The following is a 25764-nucleotide window of genomic DNA, read 5'->3' as shown; positions in this document are numbered from 1 at the left end:
AGATACTAAAAAATACTAACTTCAACGAGACCAAGAATGATTTTTTTCGGACATAGCCTTAACATATTGCACCAGAACATTGCGGGTCTCATACGCAAGACAGACTTACTTGCTATCAGTTTAGATCAATTACATGATGAAGGTATCATTGTTGATGTAGTTTGTATTACAGAGCATTTTATTATGTCTGGGTTCGAGCAGTTCCTAACTTTACCCAATTTTTCCTTAGCTACTTACTTCAGTAGAAAGGATGCTAAGAGAGGAGGAACATGTATATTAGTAAAAAATGGATACCAATGGAAAGACATACCCGAGGCAGTTAAACTCTCTATTTCTGGAGTGTTCGAATGTTGTGCAGTGGAATTAATTGCATATCAAATTATTGTGGTCTGTCTTTATAGAACACCTAAGCCTAATAACATAAATCTATTTTTTGAACAGTTAGAGAAATTGTTACACTTGTTAAGAATGAAAAAATGCCGCATTACGATTGCCGGTGATTTTAATATCGATATTTTGAAACGTAATAACATTACTCGAGATTTCGAATATCTTCTGTTAAGTGCTAATTTAAAATTAGAAATAAAGCAACCAACTAGGCTTGCCAGCAATTCATGCTTGGACAACTTCGCACATGACTTTGGTAAAGGTTGTATAGCAAAAGTATTTGAGCTAGCTCTATCAGACCATACGGCACAGTTATTACACATACCCGTAAAAAAACAGTGCATATTAAAATACTGGCGTTTAAAGAGACGCGACTACAGCAGCGAAAATATAAATAAATTTAAACAAAGTCTGGAGAATATTTCTTTCTCAGAAATATATCATACCGATGATCCTAATGAGGCGTATAATATATTTGTACGGCTCTTCTGTCTGTTCTATGATATGTGCTTTCCTTATAAAATAATTATCCAAAAACCAACTAAAAAGCAAAACTGGATATCTAGAGGAATTAAGGTCTGTTGTAAAAGAAAAAGAAGCTTATTATGGCGTTATAGACTCAAACCAAATGACAAAAATAAATTCGCATTTAAAAAATACTCTAAAATTCTTAAAACCATTATAAACTATACAAAACGTGCACAAAACAGTTATAAAGTCAAAATATCAAATAATAAGGCTAAAGAAACATGGAATTTAATAAATAACGCTAGGCAATCTCAACCTAAAGAAGCAATTGACAAAATTAAAATAGGTGAAAATTTTTTGACAAACTCATATGACATTGTAAATGCTTTTAATGACTATTTTATTGACAAAATCAAACCTTTAAAAGATTCTGGTAAAAATGTTACTGCAAATATAAAGAGTNAACAACAGTTGTCAGTTGGTAAAATTTTATTTTAGTTGGAAAAAGACAAAAAGTGGTAAATGGGTTAACGTGCGGGGGCTGCAAAATCATGTTGTGACGTCACGCGCGAATATTGGAAATTTTTGAAAATTTTAAAATGTCCGTAAACTTCTCGAGGCAATTATTTTAATATTACAACTTATGCGTGTTGTCCATTAAGTATGTTTCTTCCAGAGCGGCGTGGAGTTGGAGCTGGTGGAATGCCAGCCGCTGCTGGAGTGGCTGGCCAACAACTACAAGTCGTTCGGCGCCACGCTGGAGATCATCACCGACAAGAGCCAGGAGGGCAGCCAGTTCGTGCGCGGCTTCGGTGGCATTGGCGGTCAGTATCAGACGTATATTTACTTAGCCTAGGCGTAGACCACCGACTTTTAGTTGGCCGATAGATAGGTGCTTCAAGGATTTTACTTGGGGCAGTTGGGTACTGTTCTGAACCGGGCGAGTTAGGTTTCGTTCTGACCCAGAGGATTTGGGTTTCGTTCCGACCCCGGCTAGTTGAGTTTCGTTCTGACCCGGGCGAGATGGGTTTCGTTCTGACCCAGGGATTTGGGTTTCGTTCTGACCCAGGGATTTGGGTTTCGTTCTGACCCGAGGTAATTAGGTTCCGTTCTGACCCCGGCTAGTTGAGTTTCGTTCTGACCCAGGGAGACGGGTTTCGTTCTGACCTAAGGTGCTGTTTCGTTCTGACACCGGGTAATTGGATTTCGTTCTGACCCTAGGGGTTCGGGTTTTGTTCTGACTCGGGGTACTTAGGTTTCGTTCTGACCCGAAAGAGGAGTTCATTTTGGGTCAGGAGGGGGTCATTTGACCTAAGGAAGAATCATTGTCGACTGTAGGGTAGCATTTTAGCCCAGGGAAGGTTTTTAGGCAGTCCCCAAGCTGGTGGAATGCCAGCCGCTGCTGGAGTGGCTGGCCAACAACTACAAGTCGTTCGGCGCCACGCTGGAGATCATCACCGACAAGAGCCAGGAGGGCAGCCAGTTCGTGCGCGGCTTCGGTGGCATTGGTGGTCAGTATTAGCTTTGTAATACTAAATTATTAGTAGTCAGTATCAGACGTATATTTACTTAGCCTAGGCGTAGACCACCGACTTTTAGTTGGCCGATAGATAGGTGCTTCAAGGATTTTACTTGGGGCAGTTGGGTACTGTTCTGAACCGGGCGAGTTAGGTTTCGTTCTGACCTTGGCTAGTTGAGTTTCGTTCTGACCCCGGCTAGTAGAGTTTCGTTCTGACCCGGGCGAGATGGGTTTCGTTCTGACCCAGGGATTTGGGTTTCGTTCTGACCCAGGGATTTGGGTTTCGTTCTGACCCAGGGGAATTGGGTTTCGTTTTGACCCAGGGAGTCTGGTTTCGTTCTGACCCGAGGTATTTGGATTTCGTTCTGACCCAGGGGAATTGGGTTTCGTTTTGACCCAGGGAGGTGGGTTTCGTTCTAACCCAGGGAGTCTGGTTTCGTTCTGACCCAGGAAGTCTGGTTTCGTTCTGACCCGAGGAGCTGAGTTTCGTTCTGACACTGGATACTTAGGTTTCGTTCTGACCCGAAAGAGGAGTTCATTTTGGGTCAGGAGGGGGTCATTTTGCCCTATGAAGAATCATTGTCGCCTGTAGGGTAGCATTTTAGCCCAGAGGTTTTTAGGCAGTCCCCAAGCTGGTGGAATGCCAGCCGCTGCTGGAGTGGCTGGCCAACAACTACAAGTCGTTCGGCGCCACGCTGGAGATCATCACCGACAAGAGCCAGGAGGGCAGCCAGTTCGTGCGCGGCTTCGGTGGCATTGGCGGTCAGTATTAGCTTTGTAATACTAAATAAGTAGCATATATTTAGTTGTTAGCTTATAGGATTCTGATCTAGCCATTCTGGGTTTCGTTCTGACCCGAGGTAGATGAGTGTCGTTCTGACCCACCCAGGGGAATTGGGTTTCGTTCTGACCCCGGTTAGTTGGGTTTCGTTCTGACCCCGGCTAGCTGAGTTTTGTTCTGACCCGGGCGAGATGGGTTTCGTTCTGACACTGAGTAGTTGGGATTCGTTCTGACCCGGGCGAGATGGGTTTCGTTTTGACCCAGTTATTTGGGTTTCGTTCCGATCCCGGGTAGTTGGAATTCGTTCTGACCCAAGGAATTTGGGTTTTGTTCTGACCCGGCTAGTTGAGTTTCGTTCTGACCCGGGCGAGATGGGTTTCGTTCTGACCCAGTTATTTGGGTTTCGTTCTGACCCCGGGTAGTTGGGTTTCGTTCTGACCCGAGGTAGTTAGGGTTTCGTTCTGACACAGGGGTTCGGGTTTCGTTCTGACCCGAAGTGCTGAGTTTCGTTCTGACCACGAGTGGTTGGGATCCGTTCTGACCCGAGGAGATGAGTTTCGTTCTGACCCGAAGTAGGGGTTCATTTTGGCTCGTAAAGGGGTCATTTGGCCTAGGGAAAAATCATTATCGCCTGTAGGGTAGCATTTTAGCCCAGAGAAGGTATTTAGGCAGTCCCCAAGCTGGTGGAATGCCAGCCGCTGCTGGAGTGGCTGGCCAACAACTACAAGTCGTTCGGCGCCACGCTGGAGATCATCACCGACAAGAGCCAGGAGGGCAGCCAGTTCGTGCGCGGCTTCGGTGGCATTGGCGGTCAGTATCTAGTATATTTGATGTATATTTATGTATATTAGATGTATACTGACGCGTATACTTAGTTATTAGCTCATAGCTACGCCGAGATTCTGATCCAGTTATCCTGGGTTTCGTTCTGACCCTGGGGATTTGGGTTTCGTTCTCACCCAGAGCAATTAGGTTTCGTTCTGACCCAGAGGAATTAGGGTTCGTTCTGACCCGGGGAGATGGGTTTTGTTCTGACCTGGGTAGTTGGGTTTCGTTGTGACCTAGGGGATTTGGGTTTCGTTCTGACCCCGGGTAGTTGGGTTTCGTTCTGACTCGGGGTACTTAGGTTTCGTTCTGACCCGAAGTAGGGGTTCCTTTTGGCTCGGAAAGGGGTCATTTGGTCTAGGGAGAAATGATTGTAGCGTGTAAGGTAGCATTTTAGCCCAGATAAGGTTTTTAGGCAGTCTCCAAGGTAAACGCAAACGTGGTCGCCCCAAGCAAACTTGGCGGCGCACTGTGGCAGACGAGGCGAAGAAGATCGGCAAGACTTGGAGCGAGATCAAACGCGTAGCTCAAGACCGAACGCGATGGAGGACTGTTGTGGACGCCCTCTGTCCCATCTAGGGGACATAGGACCATAAGTCAAGTAAGTCAAGTCAAGCTGGTGGAATGCCAGCCGCTGCTGGAGTGGCTGGCCAACAACTACAAGTCGTTCGGCGCCACGCTGGAGATCATCACCGACAAGAGCCAGGAGGGCAGCCAGTTCGTGCGCGGCTTCGGTGGCATTGGCGGTCAGTATTAATTAGCTTTGTAATACTAAATTTTTAGCGTATATTTAGTTATTAGCTCATAGGCGCTCCGAGATTCTTGTCCGGGGCAGTTGGTCTTCGTTCTGACTCGAGGTGGGTTTCGTTCTGACGCGGGGGAATTGGATTTCGTTCTGACCTGGGGTAGTTAGGTTTCATTCTGACCCAGGGAGGCGGGTTTCGTTCTGACACCGGGTAGTTGGATTTCGTTCTGACCCAGAGGAATTAGGTTTCGTTCTGACCCAGAGAAATTAGGTTTCGTTCTGACCCAGAGGAATTAGGTTTCTTTCTGACCCAGAGAAATCAGGTTTCGTTCTGACCCGGGCGAGATGGGTTTCGTTCTGACCCAGGAAGTCTGGTTTCGTTTTGACCCGAGGAGCTGAGTTTCGTTCTGACACTGGATACTTTAGTTTCGTTCTGACCCAGGGAGGCGGGTTTCGTTCTGACCCAGGGAGTTAGGATTCGTTCTGACCCAGGGGAATTGGGTTTCGTTCTGACCCAGGGAGGCGGATTTCGTTCTGACACCGGGTAGTTAGTTGGATTTCGTTCTGACCCTGGGGAATTGGGATTCGTTCTGACTCCGGGCTAGTTGTGTTTTGTTCTGACCCCGGGGGAGTATAGTTTCGTTCTGACTGAAAAGGTCAGCTGGTGGTATGGTTAATGAATATTTATATTTTATTTATTTACTTTAACATCCCTAAATTATGCTTTTTCTTTGTATATTATGGATTATACAGATAACCAAAAATCTAGTACCAAATAAAAATTATCTATACATGGATGACTAAAAAAAATCATAGATATCCTCATAAAATTAACTTAAAACTGTGCCTTGACGAAAAATACTATTTACCTGAAGTATATCCATAACATACATTAATGTATGCGTTTCTTTAACTATGAGATTGCTGTTTTTCTTTTTTAAATAATTCACTTCTATTTACATTCAAAAAATCAGTTGACGTTTTACTAACTCTAAAATAAATAAATAAAGGAGGCTGACAATAGTGACTGACTTTCTTGCGCTGCTTCATCTCAGCACTGGCCCATTTATTGTCCCGAAGCAGTGGTAGGGTTAATACTGCGACGTGTAAAAGTGCTTTTTAAAAGCCTATTTGCAAAAGTAAATGAGTTTTTTTATAAACTCTTCATACAAAACGGCAATTTCACACTTAAAGACAAATATCCGAAGCTATTTCCCTACTAATGTGTACTGTTTCTTCTTCACGCTGCTTGGACGCCAACGGATGTACCCAAAACGGTAACTTTTCACATACAGGCATACTACGATACAAAGTGGATTTCCAATCGCTACAGCTCGACGAGCCCTTGGACGACGTAGACCTCGATGACTATTAAAAAAAATAACAAAAAAATAGAAAACCAAACGAAACGAGAATTTTAGTCCTAATATTATTAATTATAAATTATTCTAGTCCTAAGAACAGCTTGCTAGGTTTCGTTGACAGATGTCGTTTGCGTTTGTCACGTGGTTTAAAAAGGTCTTGCTGTCTTTCCCGAAGACTATAATCCGGGCCGTTTCAAGGCGAGAGTGAATAGGCACTTACAGGGCAGATATGAACTATCCTAGACCGCATCCCACTTAACGTCAGGTGCGATTGTGGTCAAATAACTGCCTTTTTATGCATAAAAAGAATATGATTTTAATGTTCCTAATTGCGCTTACGAGTAGGCGCCACTAGCGAGTGGTAGATCTGACGAGATTGTGGCGATAATCAAACTATTCGCTCGAATTTTCTTCTCCATTATGATATTAAATTATAATAGTGCCACAGTACTCACTGTTACGGGATTTGGCAACAAAATACTTTTGTAAAGAAAGGTAAACAGGTATTTACCTTCCCGACGTATCCACTCGGTTGCACGAGTCACGGTCGCGGGAAGACACAGATTTAAAGAGCGTAATTAACCTTAAATTACTAATTTGTTCCGCCTTCTAGCGTCAATTTATGTAATGAAAAGTATTATAGTTTGGTTGTCCATGACAGGAAGGATAGTTCACTTTTAAAAAGTCACTGTGAAAAGAATGAACGGACTAAATAAAATTTTGGGGAGATATTACATGAGCTTATAAATAACATTATAAGTCAATAATGACTACTTTTGATCAAAAAGACGCACGATTGTCGAAGTTTTATAAAAGCATTTTGAATTTAAAAGATCGGGGCATATACAGCCATGGCAAATACAAGTGTAGTACAAAAGAAAAAGTAAGCAAATGTATTGTAAGCAAGCATTCCTACTCAGTGGACTGACGATATAATAAAGGTCGGGGGAAGCACCTGGATGCAGGCAGGGCAGGACTGCTCGTTGAGAAAACCTTTGGTTGAAACGGACGAACAAAACAATATTTTTATTAAATACTTTAAACCACGTGACAAACGGATTCGTATCAATATTATCGTGATCTATCTTTTCGTTGTTATTTACGTTCGCTTCTCCTTCCCTCTCTTCATGGCTTCATTTTTTTTGTTATGTGTGACATAAGCTGGTACCGGGATTTGTTAGTACTCGTTTTAGAGTATTCAATATTTTACATTGACGTCCGTATTCAAAAACATTACTATGAGGTCTCAGTGCGCGTGGACGCACAGGGTGACACACCCAATCACAGAGCTCTATTCAACGCTGTGCGTTCGATTTGCTGCTTCACTTAAGCAAGCATCGTTTGTGAATACGTTATATTCATGTTTCACAGTTTCTAGAAACATGGAAAGTATATTTTATGAGGCACTAAATATACAATAAAAAAAAAAAGATGTTTGCAAAGATGCAAAAAAGATGCGTGTATTTGTTCATATATTTGTACAAAGATTTTAACTATACGCGAAAAGTTTATCCGGGCCTTTTCAAGGCCAGAGTGAATAGGGACTGACAGGGCAGATATGTACCATCCTAGACTGCATCTCACTTAACACCAGGTGCGATTGCGGTTGTGAACTGTTGCAATACATTGTATGTCACGAAAATATCGTCCATTACTAACTTTCTATGAAACTATTCTATGAATATTTTATTTCGCGAAGCACTCAAACTTTATATTAGCAAACCTCGGTACTAGCTGAAGTAAAGGATGGAACAGAATAATATATATACACATTTACATAGAATTAAATCATGATTAAATGATCGGATGTTTTTTAAACTTACGGTAATATGGTTTGAGAATGTTGGTCAATAAATAATGCACTATATGCCCGTGGCCTAAGAAACTTATTTGCTTGAGTCATTGGTGACTGACATAGGTACATGAGAGCTAATCAAATATACACCTTAGGTTCAAAGAAATATACAATCTTTTAAAACGTATACAATTAGTTGCATCCATACTTGCCCCAGAAGTAAAATTGCATCCGATTATTTGATCCTTTTGAATTTATACAGGGCGTTTAGAAAAGGTACGCAAAAACTTACAATATACATAATTTCATTGAAACTGAGATGAATTCCTTTTCAAATATCCACTGAGTGAAACAAAAATAAACTTCTCACGAAAAATACTTTGATAAGTTTGGGATGGTTATTGAACTTCGAAGTTTCTACCTAACACTGCGCTAGGAGGGTTATGTTTTTGCGTAACGTTTCTTACACTCTGTATAATACGCGGCTTATACGGACATTTTTACACGGACTGCTCAGGAATATCTGATATAAATATGTATAAATAGTTATTTATTCAAATATAATTTAGAAAGGACCTCGATGGACATAATATAGAATTATATTTACTTTTGTATATTTATATTTATTAGTATTATATAACCACCGGTTCGGGGAAGATACCGCTTTACAAGATGATCTACTCAAAACGTGACAATATCAATTTGTCTCCCTCACACGTGCCAGGAGTCGTGGTGGTGTGAGTGAGACAGATATCCAGTAAATATAAAGAGAGAAATTAATTCGATAATTGTGTCGATGTGACCTCAGTTCATCTCTCTCGCACGTGCTAGAATTACTGGTGATGTAAAAAAGACAGATATATATAAAAACAGAAGTAACAGAAACAAAATATACATTTAAGGGAAAATGTGGAGCGGTATCACCTCTCTTCGAGTATATCGGAACCGCATAATATTGCAATAATTATTATAAAGTACAATTCAAGTTATTTAACGATTAGTATAGTACTTTCGTGATTTCGAGTAAAATATTTGACTACCATCTATAGCTTTTAATGTATTTAATCATTTAATAGTCATAACATAATCAAATTATTCATGGTTTTTGGATCTTAAGTGGATAAGATGGGAACTATATTCCCATCGCCATATAAAAGGCTAAAACCTCCAGTTAATAATTAACCAATGTGACTTATTCTACGCCAATCACTTATGATATAATGATAGTTTATATATTACATAAATAACGCTATTGCTCAGTATATGAAACTTGTTTGAAAATGCTAACATAACGATAACTAAAATAATGGGTTACTTATAAATAAATATCCTTGGACATTTTACACTGCGTCTAGGTATTCGCTAGATAGGTATACATTATAGGGTGTATGCATGATATATTACAATAATTAAATAGGCATTTTCCGTGTATAATTTTTATTGTTTTCAAAAGGCAACTAGTACATTAAAACAATTATCGTTTAAATTAAATAACCATAGTTAAAAGACTGGCCACTACAACGTATGATAGAATGGATGATGAGGGTGTCTCCTCCACTTCCTTAATAAGGAAGTTCCTAAAACGTTACCGCATACTTACAAATGAAAGTGAAAAATTCCTCCAAAATCCCAGGTATTTTGTATTACAAAATACAGAGTTATACAATTAATAGTTATTTATACGCAACTTTTTATATAGTGTGGTAAGAAATATAATAATCAACAAAGGCTAATTCAACGTCAGTGATAAAATATAAAACACGCTAAGATAGTCCACATTATATTCGATATTTTAGTCGAATTTGTTCGGAATCGACGTCTAATAAAAACGAAGATATAAATTATTTGTTCAAACAATAAGTAGGACTAAAAATATTCCTTTTTCTTAAATCAATTTAGAAATGATGCAAAATTTAAGAAAGACCCTCTAAACAAAACTAATTCCGTATAAAAATTCTTATTNAAAAATGTTACTGCAAATATAAAGAGTAATTATAAGTCAATGTTTATGGCACCATGCTCACCTGCTGATATAATAAAGATTACTAATTCTCTAAAAAACACCACTGCCGTTGGATATGATGGCATCTCAACTAAGATAATTAAGACCGTAATAAATATTGTAAGTGATCATATTAGTTACCTTGTAAACTTGAGCATAAGTCGTGGAATATATCCAGATAATTTAAAAATATCAATAGTAAAACCTTTGTTTAAAAAACATAATAAAGAGCTAATGGAAAACTATAGACCCATTGCTTTGATCCCAANCTGCGCTCGCTACTGCGCTCGCACGACCCTCATAAAAGATATGGCTTAGACTCCCCACGCTGGTCAGACGGGTTGAGGAGATCATGAATGCATCTAAACCGCGTAAGATAAATGAATGGGGTAAAACGGGATCCACGCGTACGAAGTCGCGGACGGCCGCTAGTATTTGATATTAGCTCACCTTACTAAAGGTGAACTACACTGAACCGCCCCACCCGTGACATCGACAGGGGGCGCCACCGTCAATACCGGATCGCTGGTTCCGATGTTTGCCATGTTGGACAACCAATAATATGACATTACCGGAGGGCGTTAATATCAATACTGGGTATAGTTTTTGATTTTTTCCACTTGACGTTTCAGATAATAAATATAAATAAATAAATTCTTTATTGAATAACTTATTTGACAGTTTAAACTCTAGGCTAATCTTATGCTACAAAAGGTAAAATTATACATGTGCCTGAACTAGGAAATTTATTCCTGTATCTCAGGCGCAATCAGCTCAGAATAGTGGGTATACGTAGTAAACCTAACTACCAAACAATGAAATGTAATGTATTTTACAGCTAAGATAACAATGTACTGATTATTGTATTTCACAACGCAACGTTGACGTATTGTAATTAGAATACTCAAATGCCGTACGCGTCTGCCGCTCATCGTAGAATAGAATAGAAAGTATTTATTTGTCTCAAAACAGGTTTCATTTACAGTTTTTCACAGATACGAAAAATCATAAGAGACAAAAAGGTCTATGACTCAGTGATTGCAGGTGACCCACAATTCCTGTTATTCTGCCATAGCCAAGATATACTCGTACATAAGTAAATAAATATTAATTTATACTTAAAATTACAAGAAGAAGGAAGAAGTAGAAGGAAGTCAAGCGTTTCCTTCCCTTCCAGACTATTCCCTGGTGGTGGCGCACCCGATGGACCTGGGCACGGTGGGCGCGCGGCTGGCGGCGGGCGAGTACGCTCGCCGAGCTCAGTTCGCGCACGACGTTCGCCGCGTGTTCGCGAACAGCCGCCTCTACAACACCAACAAGCGCAGCCGGGTAACCATTTTTTTTTATAAAGATTATTAGCAATTTGTATTGCCCAACTTTTGCGGCGGAGACTTGCCACTCCAACCCTTTACCGTTCGGCTATCGTGGCTATTGCTAGTGCACATGTACCTACATATTCGTTACACATGCACACAAAACAAACAAAAAAACCTGTTTGTATTATTATTATAAAGAGCTGTGGTTTTCTGAATAAAGAAAAATAAAATAAATGTTTCACGTAATTAATGGACGTCATTTAACACATAAATACTAATAAATAACTTAAGATATAATTTCAAATTCATTATTTTTCAAAAAGTATTACGATTAGTTTAAAAATAATGACGATAAAGTTATAATTTTCTAGCTTATTAAATGTGATTAAACATGTAAGCGCTTTGGTTTTTCTGTAAGCTTATTAGACGTACCTTGCGTGCCCAAACAACTGCACGCAGGAAGATTTAACGCTATTCTTATGGCGGAATTTTGGGCTGACGCTGTGTAGGTTTGTTGTCACACGATAAGAAAAGAAAACCAAAAATGAAGAAACTTATCGATCTCGTGAAAGATACACGTTTTATGGCGTACCACAAGGCAGTGTTCTAGGACCATTATTATTTAACATATATATAAACGACCTTCCAAAAGCTATACCGCAGCCTATGACATTATTTGCAGATGACAGCACAGTTACTATAAAGTGTAGGGACCTAGGNCCCAATTATATCGAAAATATTTGAAAAATATATATATCAACAAATAAACTTATATCTCGAGAAACATAACATTTTAGCAGAAGAGCAAAAAGGTTTTAGGCAAAAAAAGACAATAAATATGGCCATTTTTGATTTTCTGAATATAGTCGTAGAGAGTGTAGATCAAAAAATACCAATTTGTGCAATTTATTGTGATATGACCCAGGCATTCGACTACGTTGACCACGCAATTTTACTGCGCAAGCTTCATGCTTATGGAATACGCGGGAATGTCCTACAATTAATAGAATCCTATCTTAAGGAACGAAAACAATACACCGAAATTACTAGAATAAATTTAAAAACCAAAAATGAAGAAACTTATCGATCTCGTGAAAGATACACGTTTTATGGCGTACCACAAGGCAGTGTTCTAGGACCATTATTATTTAACATATATATAAACGACCTTCCAAAAGCTATACCGCAGCCTATGACATTATTTGCAGATGACAGCACAGTTACTATAAAGTGTAGGGACCTAGACAATTATGAAAATGACATTAATGTAAGTTTAAAATTGATAATTGAATGGCTGAATAATAATAATCTTGTTATTAATTTAAATAAGACTAAATTGACACATTTCAGGCAGAGAATTGCTCCATTGACCATGAAAATTAATTATGATAAAACTAACATTAGTGATATAGATTCAACAAAATTTTTAGGAATAACCATAGATAGTAAACTTAATTGGAAAACTCACATAGAAGTATTGTGCAAGAAAGTTAGTTCCTCTGCGTATCTATGCTCTGCGAAAACTTGCACCCGTCTTGAATATAGATGCTCTGATGACTGCATACTAGGGCATTGCCGAGTCACATCTAAGATATGGGGTTATATTTTGGGGTAACTCTACAGATAAGGAGATGGCTTTTAAAATCCAAAAAAGGTGCATCAGAGCAATGTTCGGGATAGAACCGACGGAAAGTTGCAAGCCATTTTTCCAAAAATTTAAAATACTAACCTTACCATCATTATATACAGGGTGTTAGGTAAATGGGTATATGAGCCGACACTAGCCCATGTTAACATGGTCATATAAATGGTATGGTGAAGTCAGAAATTTGATATCATCATTTGAATTTTTTTAATTTTCATACAAAATAAATTTTATAAAATCCGATTTGTATGAAAATTAAAATAATTAAAATGAAAATATCAATTTTCTAACTTCACCATACCATTTATATGACCATGTTAACATGGGCTAGTGCCGGCTCATATACCCATTTACCTAACACCCTGTATACTANATTTTGAATTTTTTGAATTTTTTTTTGAATTTTTTTCATTTATAAAAATAAAATCAAATAACAATTTAATAACATGTTAAAATGTAAAATATATAAAAATATTCAAAGGCTTCCCTAATAATTATGTATTAATAATATACTAAAACCAGATAATGTAATTGCATAATTCCTAAAAATATATACATTTGTATACATTTTTGCATCATGACTCATAATAGTTTAAAATAGGTTACACATATTTATACTTAGATTTATGCTTGTTAAATGAAATGAATATGAATATTTTGTATGTATAATGTCATAATATTATATCGGTGAAAGGACGTCGATCGATTGTTCCTTTCTAAAATAATTTGAATATACACACTTACAATGCTCGTATATTAAAAAAAAAAGCAATAATATTGTTTAGTGGTATACATATAAAGATAATATACAGTGAAGAAATTTCACTGGGGATCTATGTCAGTTACAATTGAATTACCAAAATCTTTATTAGTGCCTCATAGTATATTAGTATTAGTTATATAACGCAAAAATAATATTTTTTTACGTATATAGTTAACCTATATCGCCCCCTATATTGAAAAATAAATAAAAAATATAATTAAAATACAAGCCCATAAACTTAAAAACATTAACAACGGATAACCCATAATAAATGCTAATAATAATTTAAGCCTTCGTTTTATTCTAGAAAATTAGTATAAAAAGGGAAAAAGACAGTGCAGTGTGTAGTGATTTTAGTTTTTAAAATATCAATCATATAGTACAAACAATGTTATTTATATAGATGTAAGGGACATGCAAATCTCATAGTAACTTAAGTCCACTTTATTGGCTAATTTTAAGCTTAAAATATTAAAAATAAAATGCTCTACATCATAGAAACAATATAAAAAGACTGATCCGATGATTCCCAGTGAAATAAATGAATTTGAATTTGAATATCTATCATTAATTGTAGCCTTAAAATCGCATAAAATATTTACATTTTTTACCTAATATCTATAACAATGTGGCATAAAATATTATATAATTCTGCACTGAAGTCCTCCCTACACATAAATGGCAAACGTTACATTTGACAGATGTTATAGTCTGGTCGCCGAGCACGTAGAATTTTGTCCAATGACCCCAAGCTTATCGCTCGCGCGTAATGATATTGCTTTTGGGCTCGCACACTCACTGCGGGCGCCCGTCGCACAGTCGCGACAGCAATATAATACACGCGAGCGATAAGGATGGGTAGCTTGGGGTCATTGGACTAAATTCTACGTGCTCAGACACCGGGCTTTAGAAAAGTAAGCGACCGCTGTTAGTGATTTAGCGCCTTTACCTTGAATAGTGACCGGTAGTAACCAAACCATTATAGAATATATTTATTAATTGCTGTCGTCTAGATAAATTATTTATATACACACTTCATATTTATATACTGATAGATATATAACCATTCTTCGAAGTAATTTAGGTATTCTCAAATATTCCTGTGCAGTTCCGATCTGCTACGTTATTAGCTTATATTTAATCTCTATAGGAGAAGCATACATTGTACAAATACTCGATATGTTCTGGTAATAATTGAAGCACAGTCGACGGTACTTTTGTTGCAAAATCGCACTTCTTTCAACAGAAAAAGACACCACTGTGTGTAGAACGTGCCGTCGTCTGTAATGTCCATTCGAATGCGTAAACATTGCGAGTAACGTGCGCCGTGGCGTCGTATGACGTGGCAAGTGGCATGCCGCTTGGTAGGGCATCCTGGCTTCTAAATTAAGATTTTTAGCTTGAGGCATGCTTATCTTCTAATCTATTATGAACTTTAATATTATCTTCATCATTGAGTATAAGATGAGCACGCTCAAGCTGTAATTTTCAATTCAGAAACCGGGCTTTTATGTAATGAAGCTTATTATACGGAAGAGATGAATCAAGACTTGTGATGCAAGTTAGTGTTCAAAATTCAGTACGTAAACCGTTACGTGAAGACTTTGAGCTACGTGGCATGTTACATCACGTGCCATGTCATACGCCACGTCACATATAGGACTCTGTGAGCGTTATTTTTTACAATTAAAATTCAAATTAAAACACGATTATAAGCGAATTTAAATTTTAAATTAAAAAATATGTCAACTGGACTTTTAAGAATAACAGCATTATTTTTTTAGTTGTCAGACAAACAGCTTTAAAAAAACGCTTAATTTCTATGGCCTCTCTTAAAGTGTCTACTCTAATAATGGACCATTCTGTACGTCCAATATAATTTGTTAAGCTAGGTTTAGACTAAAAAAATTGCCTGAAGTTGACTTCCGCAAGCTGTCACCACTGTGTAAATCTTACAGAAGTTGGCTTGCCACAGCTATTTACACAACTAGCGGAAGACAACTTCTGCAAGTTTTATTGCTAGTCTAAACCTCGCTTTAGAATCGTTTTCGAATTTAAAGTCAGTGTCAAAAATATCATAACAGTAGAAGTGCTGAAATATTCTTTATACTTTCAAACAAAGTTACCATACTGCGCTAAAAACTGTGCGGATATTTTTGATACTGTACAAAATTGCAATGTTTGGTGAAAAATATGTTAGTTTGTTTATTTATTATAATTTATATGGTAAGCGAGTTAAAACTTGACTAATTTTGATCTTTGTTTTCTTGGGATAAAGTAGCAAAACTGAAAACTGGGAAATATTTGGTCGAATAACTTGTTGCCAAGTGTACATTGTTTTAATAGTTTTAGAGCTTAACCAAAAAAAAACTAAAGCCGCCCAAAGTAAAATGTATTCTGTGAGAACCGGAACGTTTTTTTATAATTTTCGGCGCATGAAAAAAACGTTTTTATTAGTGTTTAGGTGATAATTTTAAAGGTTTCAATTTTAGCGTTTAATTGGTGAAACGAAACGTAATTTAAGGTGTAGTAGCGATCGCTACGATAATGTGAATGAAGGTTTAAAATGTATGCTTTTCTGAAATATGACACAAACGTTTGAAACTCAATGATGTTTGCTTTCAACCCTTAAAAATCTGCGTTTACTGAGTTTACTGCGCACCTGGCGGCCGTGACGTCACCTCGACGCTCTGAGCCCCGATTACGGTAATTTTTAACGTCAACAATCCAGACACGCTTCTCGATTCTGCGATACGATTGGTCGTTCAACAGCGTACGTCAGCTGTTTTGACCAATCGTATCGCAGAATCAGAAACGCGTCTGGATTGTAGACGTTATAAAAGTTACCGTAATCGGGGCTCTGGTACGGACGGGGCGAATGCTGGGAGGTGTGCGGGAGAGTGCGAGGGATAGTCGCATTCCAGCGAGGTGCGCAGTTAGCTTAACCGGGTTATGAATACAGTAAGGGCTATATTTCACCGGGAAACCATGGCGGCGCAACCAGTCGCCGGCTACCAACAAAATGTATACAGCTCTATAGAGAGTTACTCACCTGGTGTCCGCTTTGGTTGCGCAAAGTATACATTTTTTTGGTAGCGGCGACTGGTTGCGCCGCCGTGGTGTCCCGGTGAAATATAGCCCAAAGATGACAGAGTATTTAGTTAGATGTGCCGGCATCCGTAAAAAATATAGGGTGTACATCCACTGAAGTGAATCTGAGTGGTCTTGTCATAATACATTATTATGTCAAATATTTGACACTGTTCAACTCCGTATTAATTGGAAACAGCCTTATGAAGTTAGTTTTTAAACGTAAGGCGTTGTCAATTTACCTTTCTTACAATAAAATACAATTTACTACTGAGAACAAAAATTGGCGTCCACTTTGGTATCGTATTAGAAAAATGCTATAATTAAAGCTGCTAAGAAAAGAGGATCAAATTGTAAGTTAAATGTGTGAGAATAAGTGAGTGTTCATACGACACATTTGAGATGCTGATCATTATGAATTATGTTGCCAGGTTCAGTGTATTATTTTTCGGGACATACTATATCTGCAAAAATCGGGACAGTTGATACACGGTAATACTATCTATACAGTATTCCAACTCGGCCATATTTTTGAAATAAATGTCAACAGCCCCGCGGTACGTCACGGTATGACAACATGCGATAGGGCTGCTCACCTACAGTACCCATTCTAATTACATCTGTCTACTTAGAATTTCTATCTAGTTTTGTGATTGTAATTTTTTTTTATTTAGACAAACAAAATACTTTGTGAATGGAATTTAATAAAAATGCGTGTTTGAAAATTATAAATAACTTGAAAAAATCGAACTGCCTAAGGCGGGAATTGAACCCACGACGACGACGGGTTCATCCAGTGTCTAAGTAGCTCAGTTGGAAGAGCAGTCGCCCGGCAAGCGGAAGGTCGTGGGTTCAATTCCCGCCTTAGGCAGTTCGATTTTTTCAAGTTATTTATAATTTTCAAATTAGTTTGAGATGCGACTCTTAACGCTAAAAATTAAATAACTATATAAAAATGCGTGTTGTTTTGTGATTAGTAGATTTAATTTTAAAAAATATACTAAAATAATTTTGAATCTACTAATCATAATGAGGTCATTAAGACCTGTTACTAGAATTTCAGGCGGGTGAAATCGTTGGCAAAAGCTTGTTTTATACAATATACAATTTTCATTTCAAATCAAACTGACTGAAAATGACCATTTCTGACAGTTAATGACTAGTTTTTGTCAAATTTGACCGTAAATGACTGTCAGTCAAATTCAATCACCCAACTCATTTTCGACATTATGCCATCGACGTCCGTTCGGCACATTCGCGACACCCCTAATTTTTTCATCTCAACCACGTCCCGAGATTTGAAATTCGAAGGAAAGCTCGCGTTTCGTCGGTTTATATGAAGTTACAATACTGTATGATATTATTACCGTGGTTGATATTACTTTTTCGCAGAGATTCCGAAAAATATGATTTAAATTGGACCCCATAATCGGGTCGTCCCGCTAAAATTGGGACTCCTGGCAACACTCACAGCATACATCGCTAATTTTGATTGAAAATCTTCATCGTAACAATAAAATCATTTTAATACGACTCAGTTTCGTTAGGTTTTAGTTTTAGGATTTAATTACATTATACAAGATTTATTTCATGCATTCATTGTTGGATGAAAGGTAACAAATATGTGTTTATTTGCATGGTTTAGTTTTGTTGTGTGTTTGATAGTCCCTCACTGGAAGCATTTTGTGTTCGTCTAGTGTCTTATTATAGGGTACATAAGATGTTACACAAGATAGTTCCAGAGTGTGAACACCTTTTGTTTTTGTTTTATGTATTTTTTAACGAAGCTATTTTTTGACATTCTGTTGGATTTTATGTAAGATGATTTTTGCTTATACAAGGTGGCCAAAACAGTGAGGTCTAAAAGAAAAATTTAGATTCCTTACATCAAGGTGTACCTAAATCACCCCCATGTATGTAATACGATTGTGCTTAGTTTAGGAGATTGAGTTAATTTTGTGATATTTTAAAATTTTATGACCTAGTAGGCTTTAAACATTTTTATCTTTTTTTTGGGTTGACTTTTTTCAGATTTCTTTTTTTCGACAGATTTGTTATTAATTGCAGATGTTTGAAAAAAATAATCACCTTCCTATCTTTGATTCAAGATACAAAAGTTTTGCTAGAAACATTAAAATTATGCTTTTATCAGAACACTATCAAATTTTCAACTTGAAAGTTTAAGTAAAAAAAAAGAACTTCCATAGGTCCAAAACCATTTTAAAAACTGCGCCGTTTCCTGCACTTTCATAATAATACAAAAGAACATGTACTTAATGGGCCACTATTTCCTGTAATCGGTCCACTAAAGTGGTAAGTCGGAGATTCCGTTACATGTTTTTGACTTTCTTAGAGTGAATTAATATTGGGAATCCTCTAAGTTTACATTACGTAGAACAGATTTAGAGCAGTAACTGGACAGAACATGTATTTATTGTCAACGAGGAAGCTCTTGCCCTTCATCACACCTGGTGGAAACTGATGATTAGGCTGAAGGTGGAAGGGAACTTCAACTACAGAGGAACTATGTCTACCTACCTTCCTAACTAGGTCACAAAATTTTAAAATATCACAAAATTAACTCTATCTCCTAAACTAAGCATAATCGTATTACATACATGGGGGTGATTTAGGTACACCTTGATGTAAGGAATCTAAATTTTTCTTTTAGACCTCACTGTTTTGGCCACCCTGTATTTTCGAATATTTTTTGGTATCATTTATGGCATATTATCATCCTACAAAAAATGACGAATTCTCTCAAGTCATTTAAAATCTTATTCATAAAGACAACGCTCAATATTATTGGGGAAAATTCGACATTTTGTAGCGGGTTGATTTATTGACTTATAAGTTTTAATTATTATTGTTATGTCAAAATACAATAAAGAAACTAAAAATAAATAAAGAAACCATTCTGTGTGCTTACCACGAGCTTACGTTAGGTGTGCTCGCTAACGACTGCGTAAAAAATGACATTAAATGTATGACAAATTATACAGTGCCACTAGCGGCCACTTTCAAGAATTAAAATCTTAATTTTTTTTTGACGCACTCGCTAGAGAGCATAGGTATCTATCGTAAACTCATGGTAATCAAATCACACTGATTCTTTCCTTTGCCACACATTCATTTTTTATTATACGATTGACTGAATATTAATTTTTATTTTTATTTACAGGACTCCTTCGTTACAAAGTAGACTTCCAGTCCATGCAGTTGGACGATGAAGAGATCGACAACCTGTACGACATCGACGACTACTAAGCCGTCGGGGAGCGGACGCGCCCGTCCGGTAGCCGGACATCACCCGGACACTGTCCGGACAAAAACCGGACTGTCCGGAAATCTTGGACACTGTCCGGACACCAACAGGAACACCATCTCAATAGTCTGGCGGCCGAACTGGACGTTTCATTTCCCGGACACTGTCCGGTCGGACGGACGCCATATGTCGTGTTTTGTACCGTGTCGGGTGGGGTGAGACGGGCTCTGTTTTTGTACTCAGTATTATTTAGTTTTTATACGTCACTGAGCATTAGTTATCAGAAATTGTTTAAATATTTTATTTTTCCACTTCTTACCATTCTAAAATCTATTTGATAGAGTCAGAAATTTAAAAAAACTGTAATAAAAGAGTGTTGTAGATTTTATATTTAAATTTTATGCCACTATGTTATTTTTAGAAGTCATTGTTACTTTTAATTCCAAAATTGGGGATGGTGATTCTTCTTAAAAAGGTCGATTTATTCTAAAACTCGATTCACGAAATATTTTTATTATTTACTAGCTGACTCGGCGAACTTCGTACAGCCTATGTTCATCAGAAATTATTAAGGATTGTATTTGTGAAAGAATTTTTCAAATCGGTCCTTTCGCAGCCTATACACAAACAATCAAATCTTTCCTCTTTATTAATATTAGTGTAGAAAATCGATAAAATCGTTCTTAGATCGCCACCCTGGTTTTCATTTCAAGTCTCTCTATGTACACTTGCCATTAAATTAATTGTAAAATTAAATTTTAAATTTTACTAAAAATTTTGAATTTTCTGTAAGCCCGTCTCACCCCACCTTGTTTAGTTAAAAATAAAAGACTGCAAAAGCTTATTCTGGGTTGCATCATCTTACATAAAGGCTGGGTTGCACCATCTTGCTTTAACTTTGACAAACGTCAAAAATCTGTTAAACTCCATACAAAAAGCACCGGTTATTGTTACGGTTAAAATAAGGTGGTGGTGCAACTCAACCTAACTATAACAAATTTCAAACTCCATACAAAAACACCGGTTAAAGTTACAGTTACGGTTAATGTTAAGGTGGTGTGACTTAGCCTTACTCTCTTCTTGCTATTGAAATGTCTACACACTGACAATCACTGATACAGAATCGCATTTACATGGACTGTTTTGTATACAGCGACTGGTGGGTATATTTCACAATATACTATGTTACAAAAGATAAATGAATTTTATTGTATCATAATATTGGTATAGTATGAACGTATGTTGCGCGAATTCGAATATTTCACGTATATTGATGAATGTGTTTAAACTTTAAAGTTTCAAAGTATGATGAATAAAGGTGTGTTCACATTGGAGCGGGGCGTTCCCGGGCTCTACACGTTCGGTCTACGCCCCGCATACGCCCCGCGCCAATGTGAACATACCTTAATATTGCCCAATACATGTACACTTGACGGATGCATATACCGTAGTGTTATTTCTCTTTCTGTTATAATATTTATGTATTTTTTAATCTAAATACGCACACTATTTATTCATCTGTTATTCACTTAATATTCACTGTACACTTGATATTTATAATGAGCACTTGTAACTCTAGATTCACACGTAGAATTTTTAAAATTTCGAAGATAGCTACAGTGAAATTTTAAGGTGAGACCAGACTTGTGTAATGTAATGTAATTTAACGCGAATTCTGAGCGTAGATGGCGCTGATATCGCTCGTTGAACCTAAAATCTGTGAACGTCAGAATGGCGGGTGTATGATCATAGAAATTAACAAAATAAATACGATTAATTAATACCTGAGGTGTACCTTGGTGTACCTTTAGTTATTTATTTTGTACTTCTCTAAGATGGGAGCAATTACGATTGCAAAATGAGCCGCCAACCTGATATCAGGTTTGCGGGCGTATGCTGAAATTGGACGAAACAGGTAAGTTATGGTTTTCTAATATTTATCATTATTTAGTACCTGAGATGTACCTCACAAATAATGAATATGAACCAAATGCGACGAATAATTAAGGAGAAAATCGATACGAAAAATTTGATGTCCACCTTTTTTTTGATGGCCACCATTTTTATAAGAAGTTAGAAAGTGGATACCGACACAGATAATACATACCGTAGTATTTTTAAAGTCTGTTTTTATGGCATGCACACTTTTGCATTTGCCAACGCCATTAATTTGCTAAAATCAAAAAGTTAGTATTGATAGTGTAGCGCCCTCCTGTAAATGTCATAAATAAGGTTGTCCAACGTGGCAGCAATCGGAACTAATAATCGAGACATCGTCTTCCTCTTCTTCAAATTTTATTCTCTTCTTTTTTTCCTCTCCTGTCCTTCTTCTCTTTCTCTGATTTGTAAAATAAGAAGAAATAAGACGAAAAAATAATAAGATGAGAAAAGAATAAAAAGATATAAGGCAAAAAAATAAAAAGATAATAATAAGAAGAAGAACGTGAGAAGATGAAGAGTCAAAAAAGAAGAGGAAGAAACAGAAGAAGATGAGAAGAAGAATAGAAGATGAAGAAGAAGAGATGAAAAGAAGAAAAAAATAATATTAGAAGAAGAAGACTATGTCCCGATTACTAGTTCCGATTGTTGGCACGTTGGACAACCTTATTTATGACATTTACAGGAGGGCGCTACTATCAATACTAACTTTTTGATTTTAGCAAATTAATGGCATTGGCAAATGCAAAAGTGTGCGTGCCATAAAAAACAGACTTAAAAAATACTACGGTATGTATTATCTGTGTCAGTATCAACTTTCTAACTTGTTATAAGAAATGGTGGCCATCAAAAAAATGGTGGACATCAAATTTTTCGTATCCATTTTCTCGGTAATTATTCGTCGCATTTGGTTTATAATAATATATTTGTGAGGTACATCTGAGGTACTAAATAATGATAAATATAAGAAAACCATAACTTACCTGTTTCGTCCAATTTCAGCATACACCCGCCAACCTGATATCAGGTTGGCGGCTCATTTTGTAATTGTAATTGTTCCCGTTTTAGGGAGGTACAAAATTAATAACTAAAGGTACACCAAGGTACATCTCAGGTATTAAAAATTTATATTTATATTATTCAATTCTGTGACCATACACCCGCCATTCTGACGTTCACTAAAATCTGGTTTAAAAAACACATTTTTCGGTGAACGAATGATATGATATACTGGCTTTTCCCGGGGTTTCGTCTACGTAGATTCAGACAAAAATAGCCTGTGCTATTCTGAATAACATTGTAAAGTTTCATCAAAATCCATCCAGTACTTTTTGCGTGCAGTAATAACATAAACGCATGAATTTTCGTTAATACATTTTGACCCGGCGAAATTCATACCGCTTATGTTTAGCAGAAATAATTAAGATTCTTATGGTAAAAGATTTTATCAAATCGGTCCAGTAGTTTCGAAGCTTATTCAATGCAAACAAACAAATCTTTCCTATTTATCATTAGTGAATTACTGTAGATTACGTAACACAAGTGTGGGCCTGCCTTTAAATGCTTTCTTTATACATTGTGTACTTATTCATATGAACAAATGTAACTACATTCTCTTAGAAAAAATATATTGAATATTCCAGTAAAATCTACTATATTATGAATTCTCTCGCAGCTAGAATCAAAATTTATGATAAATGTTAATTATTATATAAAACACGGTACGAAACATTTCGACATTAGTTGTGTGCATTAGTTTATGTTTTAATGTGTCTGCTTATTGTATTTATTTATTCTAAACTAGCGACCCGCCCCTGCTTCGTACAGATGCAATGTATTATACTTAAAACCCTCCTCTAAAATGACTATCTATTAAAAAAACCGCATCAAAATCCGTAGCGTAGTTTTAAAGGGACAGACCGACAAAAAACCGACTTTGTTTTATAATATTACTAGCTGACCCGGCGAACTTTGTTCCGCCTTAATGGCAATAAATAAGCAGACTTTTTTTTATTTCGAACGGGATAAAAAGTATCCTATGTCCTTCGACTGGCTCTAAACTACCTCCCTGACAATTTTCAGCTAAATCGGTACAGCCGTTCTTGAGTTATAAGAATTCTATCGCGTGAAATTCAGTTTGTCACAAATCGTCAATAACACAGTAAATTCTCATCAAAATCCGTTCAGTAGTTTTTGCGTGAGAGAGTAACAAACTTTCGCATTTAGTAGGATTCATATCTAGGTAGACACTATAGCATAACTAATGGAGCACAACTTGGAAAAAACCAATCTCAAAGTCAAGATCAATTTGCCAAAATGTTATCACTTGGCACACCTTTAACTATACATTTGATGGAAATCGAACTCATGCAAAGGAACCATGTCAACGTAACCACTGGTCCTGGACGCCACAGCGTTGCGATTAATCGCAGACACCAGCTTGCGACAAGTCGCAACGAAATTTTCAAAGTTGACCGAGCATTGTTTTGGCGCGCAATTATTTTTAGTTTTAAGATATGTTAAAATACCTTTGTGTATATTGTGTCGGATATGCTTAACTATGTCTCAGGATTTGTATTTTTATATTTGAAACTTCGGTCGTTTGATACAAACGCGTAACTAAACGTTGCGTAGTCACGTATGCTGCACTAAAGATAGAGCTGCAGAAAATGTTCGTAAAAATCTTTGTCGCAGGCGAGATACGTAAGAAATCTAAAAGTATCTCTTATCTTTACAATAATTTATTTACTAACCTAGGTAATATAAGCTCTTGAGAGAAAAATATTATATACTTTTGTTACTCATAAATGGATCAAATGACAAAAGCTTTACTGGCTCTTAAACTCTTAACTCGTGGTACCCCAAGTGGTCGATCGTGATAACAATTGATTTCGAGTCGCTGTTACTTGAAGGGCTACAGTCTGGTAGTTTTTTCAAATGTGGTATTTGGTCGCATCGCTGTGGCGCTCATTTCTCGTGGTGTTAAACTTTTATCAAACGCGACACTGCGATTCCAATTTGGATGTAGGATCTCATAGCATTCTACCACTAATGTGCCTTACTGTAGCGTGGTATAAATTTCGCACGTCGCAAATTTTAGAAGTTAGATTTACAAGCGACAAATCGCTTCGCGACTAAGTCGCATCGCTGTACGCGGAGATAATTAGCTAATTATATTACTTATATGAATTTTATTCGAACTGATCGTAGGCTAAGACGCGGTTCCGATTGCTTCACGTTTCACTCAAAAGTTTATGTATTCAGTTGGAGCAAGTTTTTAAACCAATTTTATGCGTTGTAATATAATATGGAAAATAAAATGTTGGTTGAAGGCTCATGAGCAGTTTTATTCCATTCTACTAGCCCTTGCTATCCCCCAGTTTAAAATTACATATGTAGGTACAGTCAGCGTCAAACAGTTCGTGACAGACAAAGTGGTCAAAAATTTGATAGATGTGTACCTACCATGAGTTTACGTTAGGTGTGCTCGCTAGCGAGTACGTCAAAAATCTCTATGAAGATTTTGTTTCTTGAAAGTAGCCGCTAGGGGCGCTGCACAATATGTCATACAATTAAATGTCATTTTTTTACGTAGTCGCTAGCGAGCACACCTAACGTAAACTCATGGTACTCACACAGAACTCCAATTTGTAACAAACATGTGTTGCGAACTTTTGGTTACTTTAGTTGTCACGATCTACATATTTGATGCTGATTGTATTTTCTACATTGAAAGTTAATAATTTTTAATTTTGATCAAATATTTTAGTCAGTTACTTTTTTTTTAATCCACAACGAGGAACAGCAGCATTGTGTGGTTTGTCCAGACGATCTTGACTATATCCTGTGAGAGTTGTCGCA

General features: G+C 37.0%; 1 protein-coding gene across 1 annotated transcript in view; it reads left to right on the top strand.

Moving 5' to 3' along the window:
- Nucleotides 1-20238, top strand: part of LOC114350837 (eukaryotic peptide chain release factor subunit 1-like) — a 28055-nt gene extending 7817 nt beyond the window's left edge. Inside the window, exons 2-3 of the mRNA XM_028301781.1 lie at nt 1518-1679; nt 19882-20238. Of these exons, the coding sequence (XP_028157582.1) occupies nt 1518-1679; nt 19882-19967 (248 nt within the window). The 3' untranslated portion in view covers nt 19968-20238. The remainder of the gene's footprint in view (nt 1-1517; nt 1680-19881) is intronic.
- Nucleotides 20239-25764: the final 5526 nt, after the last annotated feature.

The sequence above is a fragment of the Ostrinia furnacalis genome, unplaced genomic scaffold, assembly GCF_004193835.3.
Source record: "Ostrinia furnacalis isolate ACB-3 unplaced genomic scaffold, ASM419383v2 OfSCF0993, whole genome shotgun sequence".
Classification (NCBI taxonomy): Eukaryota; Metazoa; Arthropoda; class Insecta; order Lepidoptera; family Crambidae; genus Ostrinia; species Ostrinia furnacalis.
The sequence above is the reverse complement of the archived record's forward strand: the minus strand, read 5'-3'. Positions and strand labels throughout refer to the sequence as shown.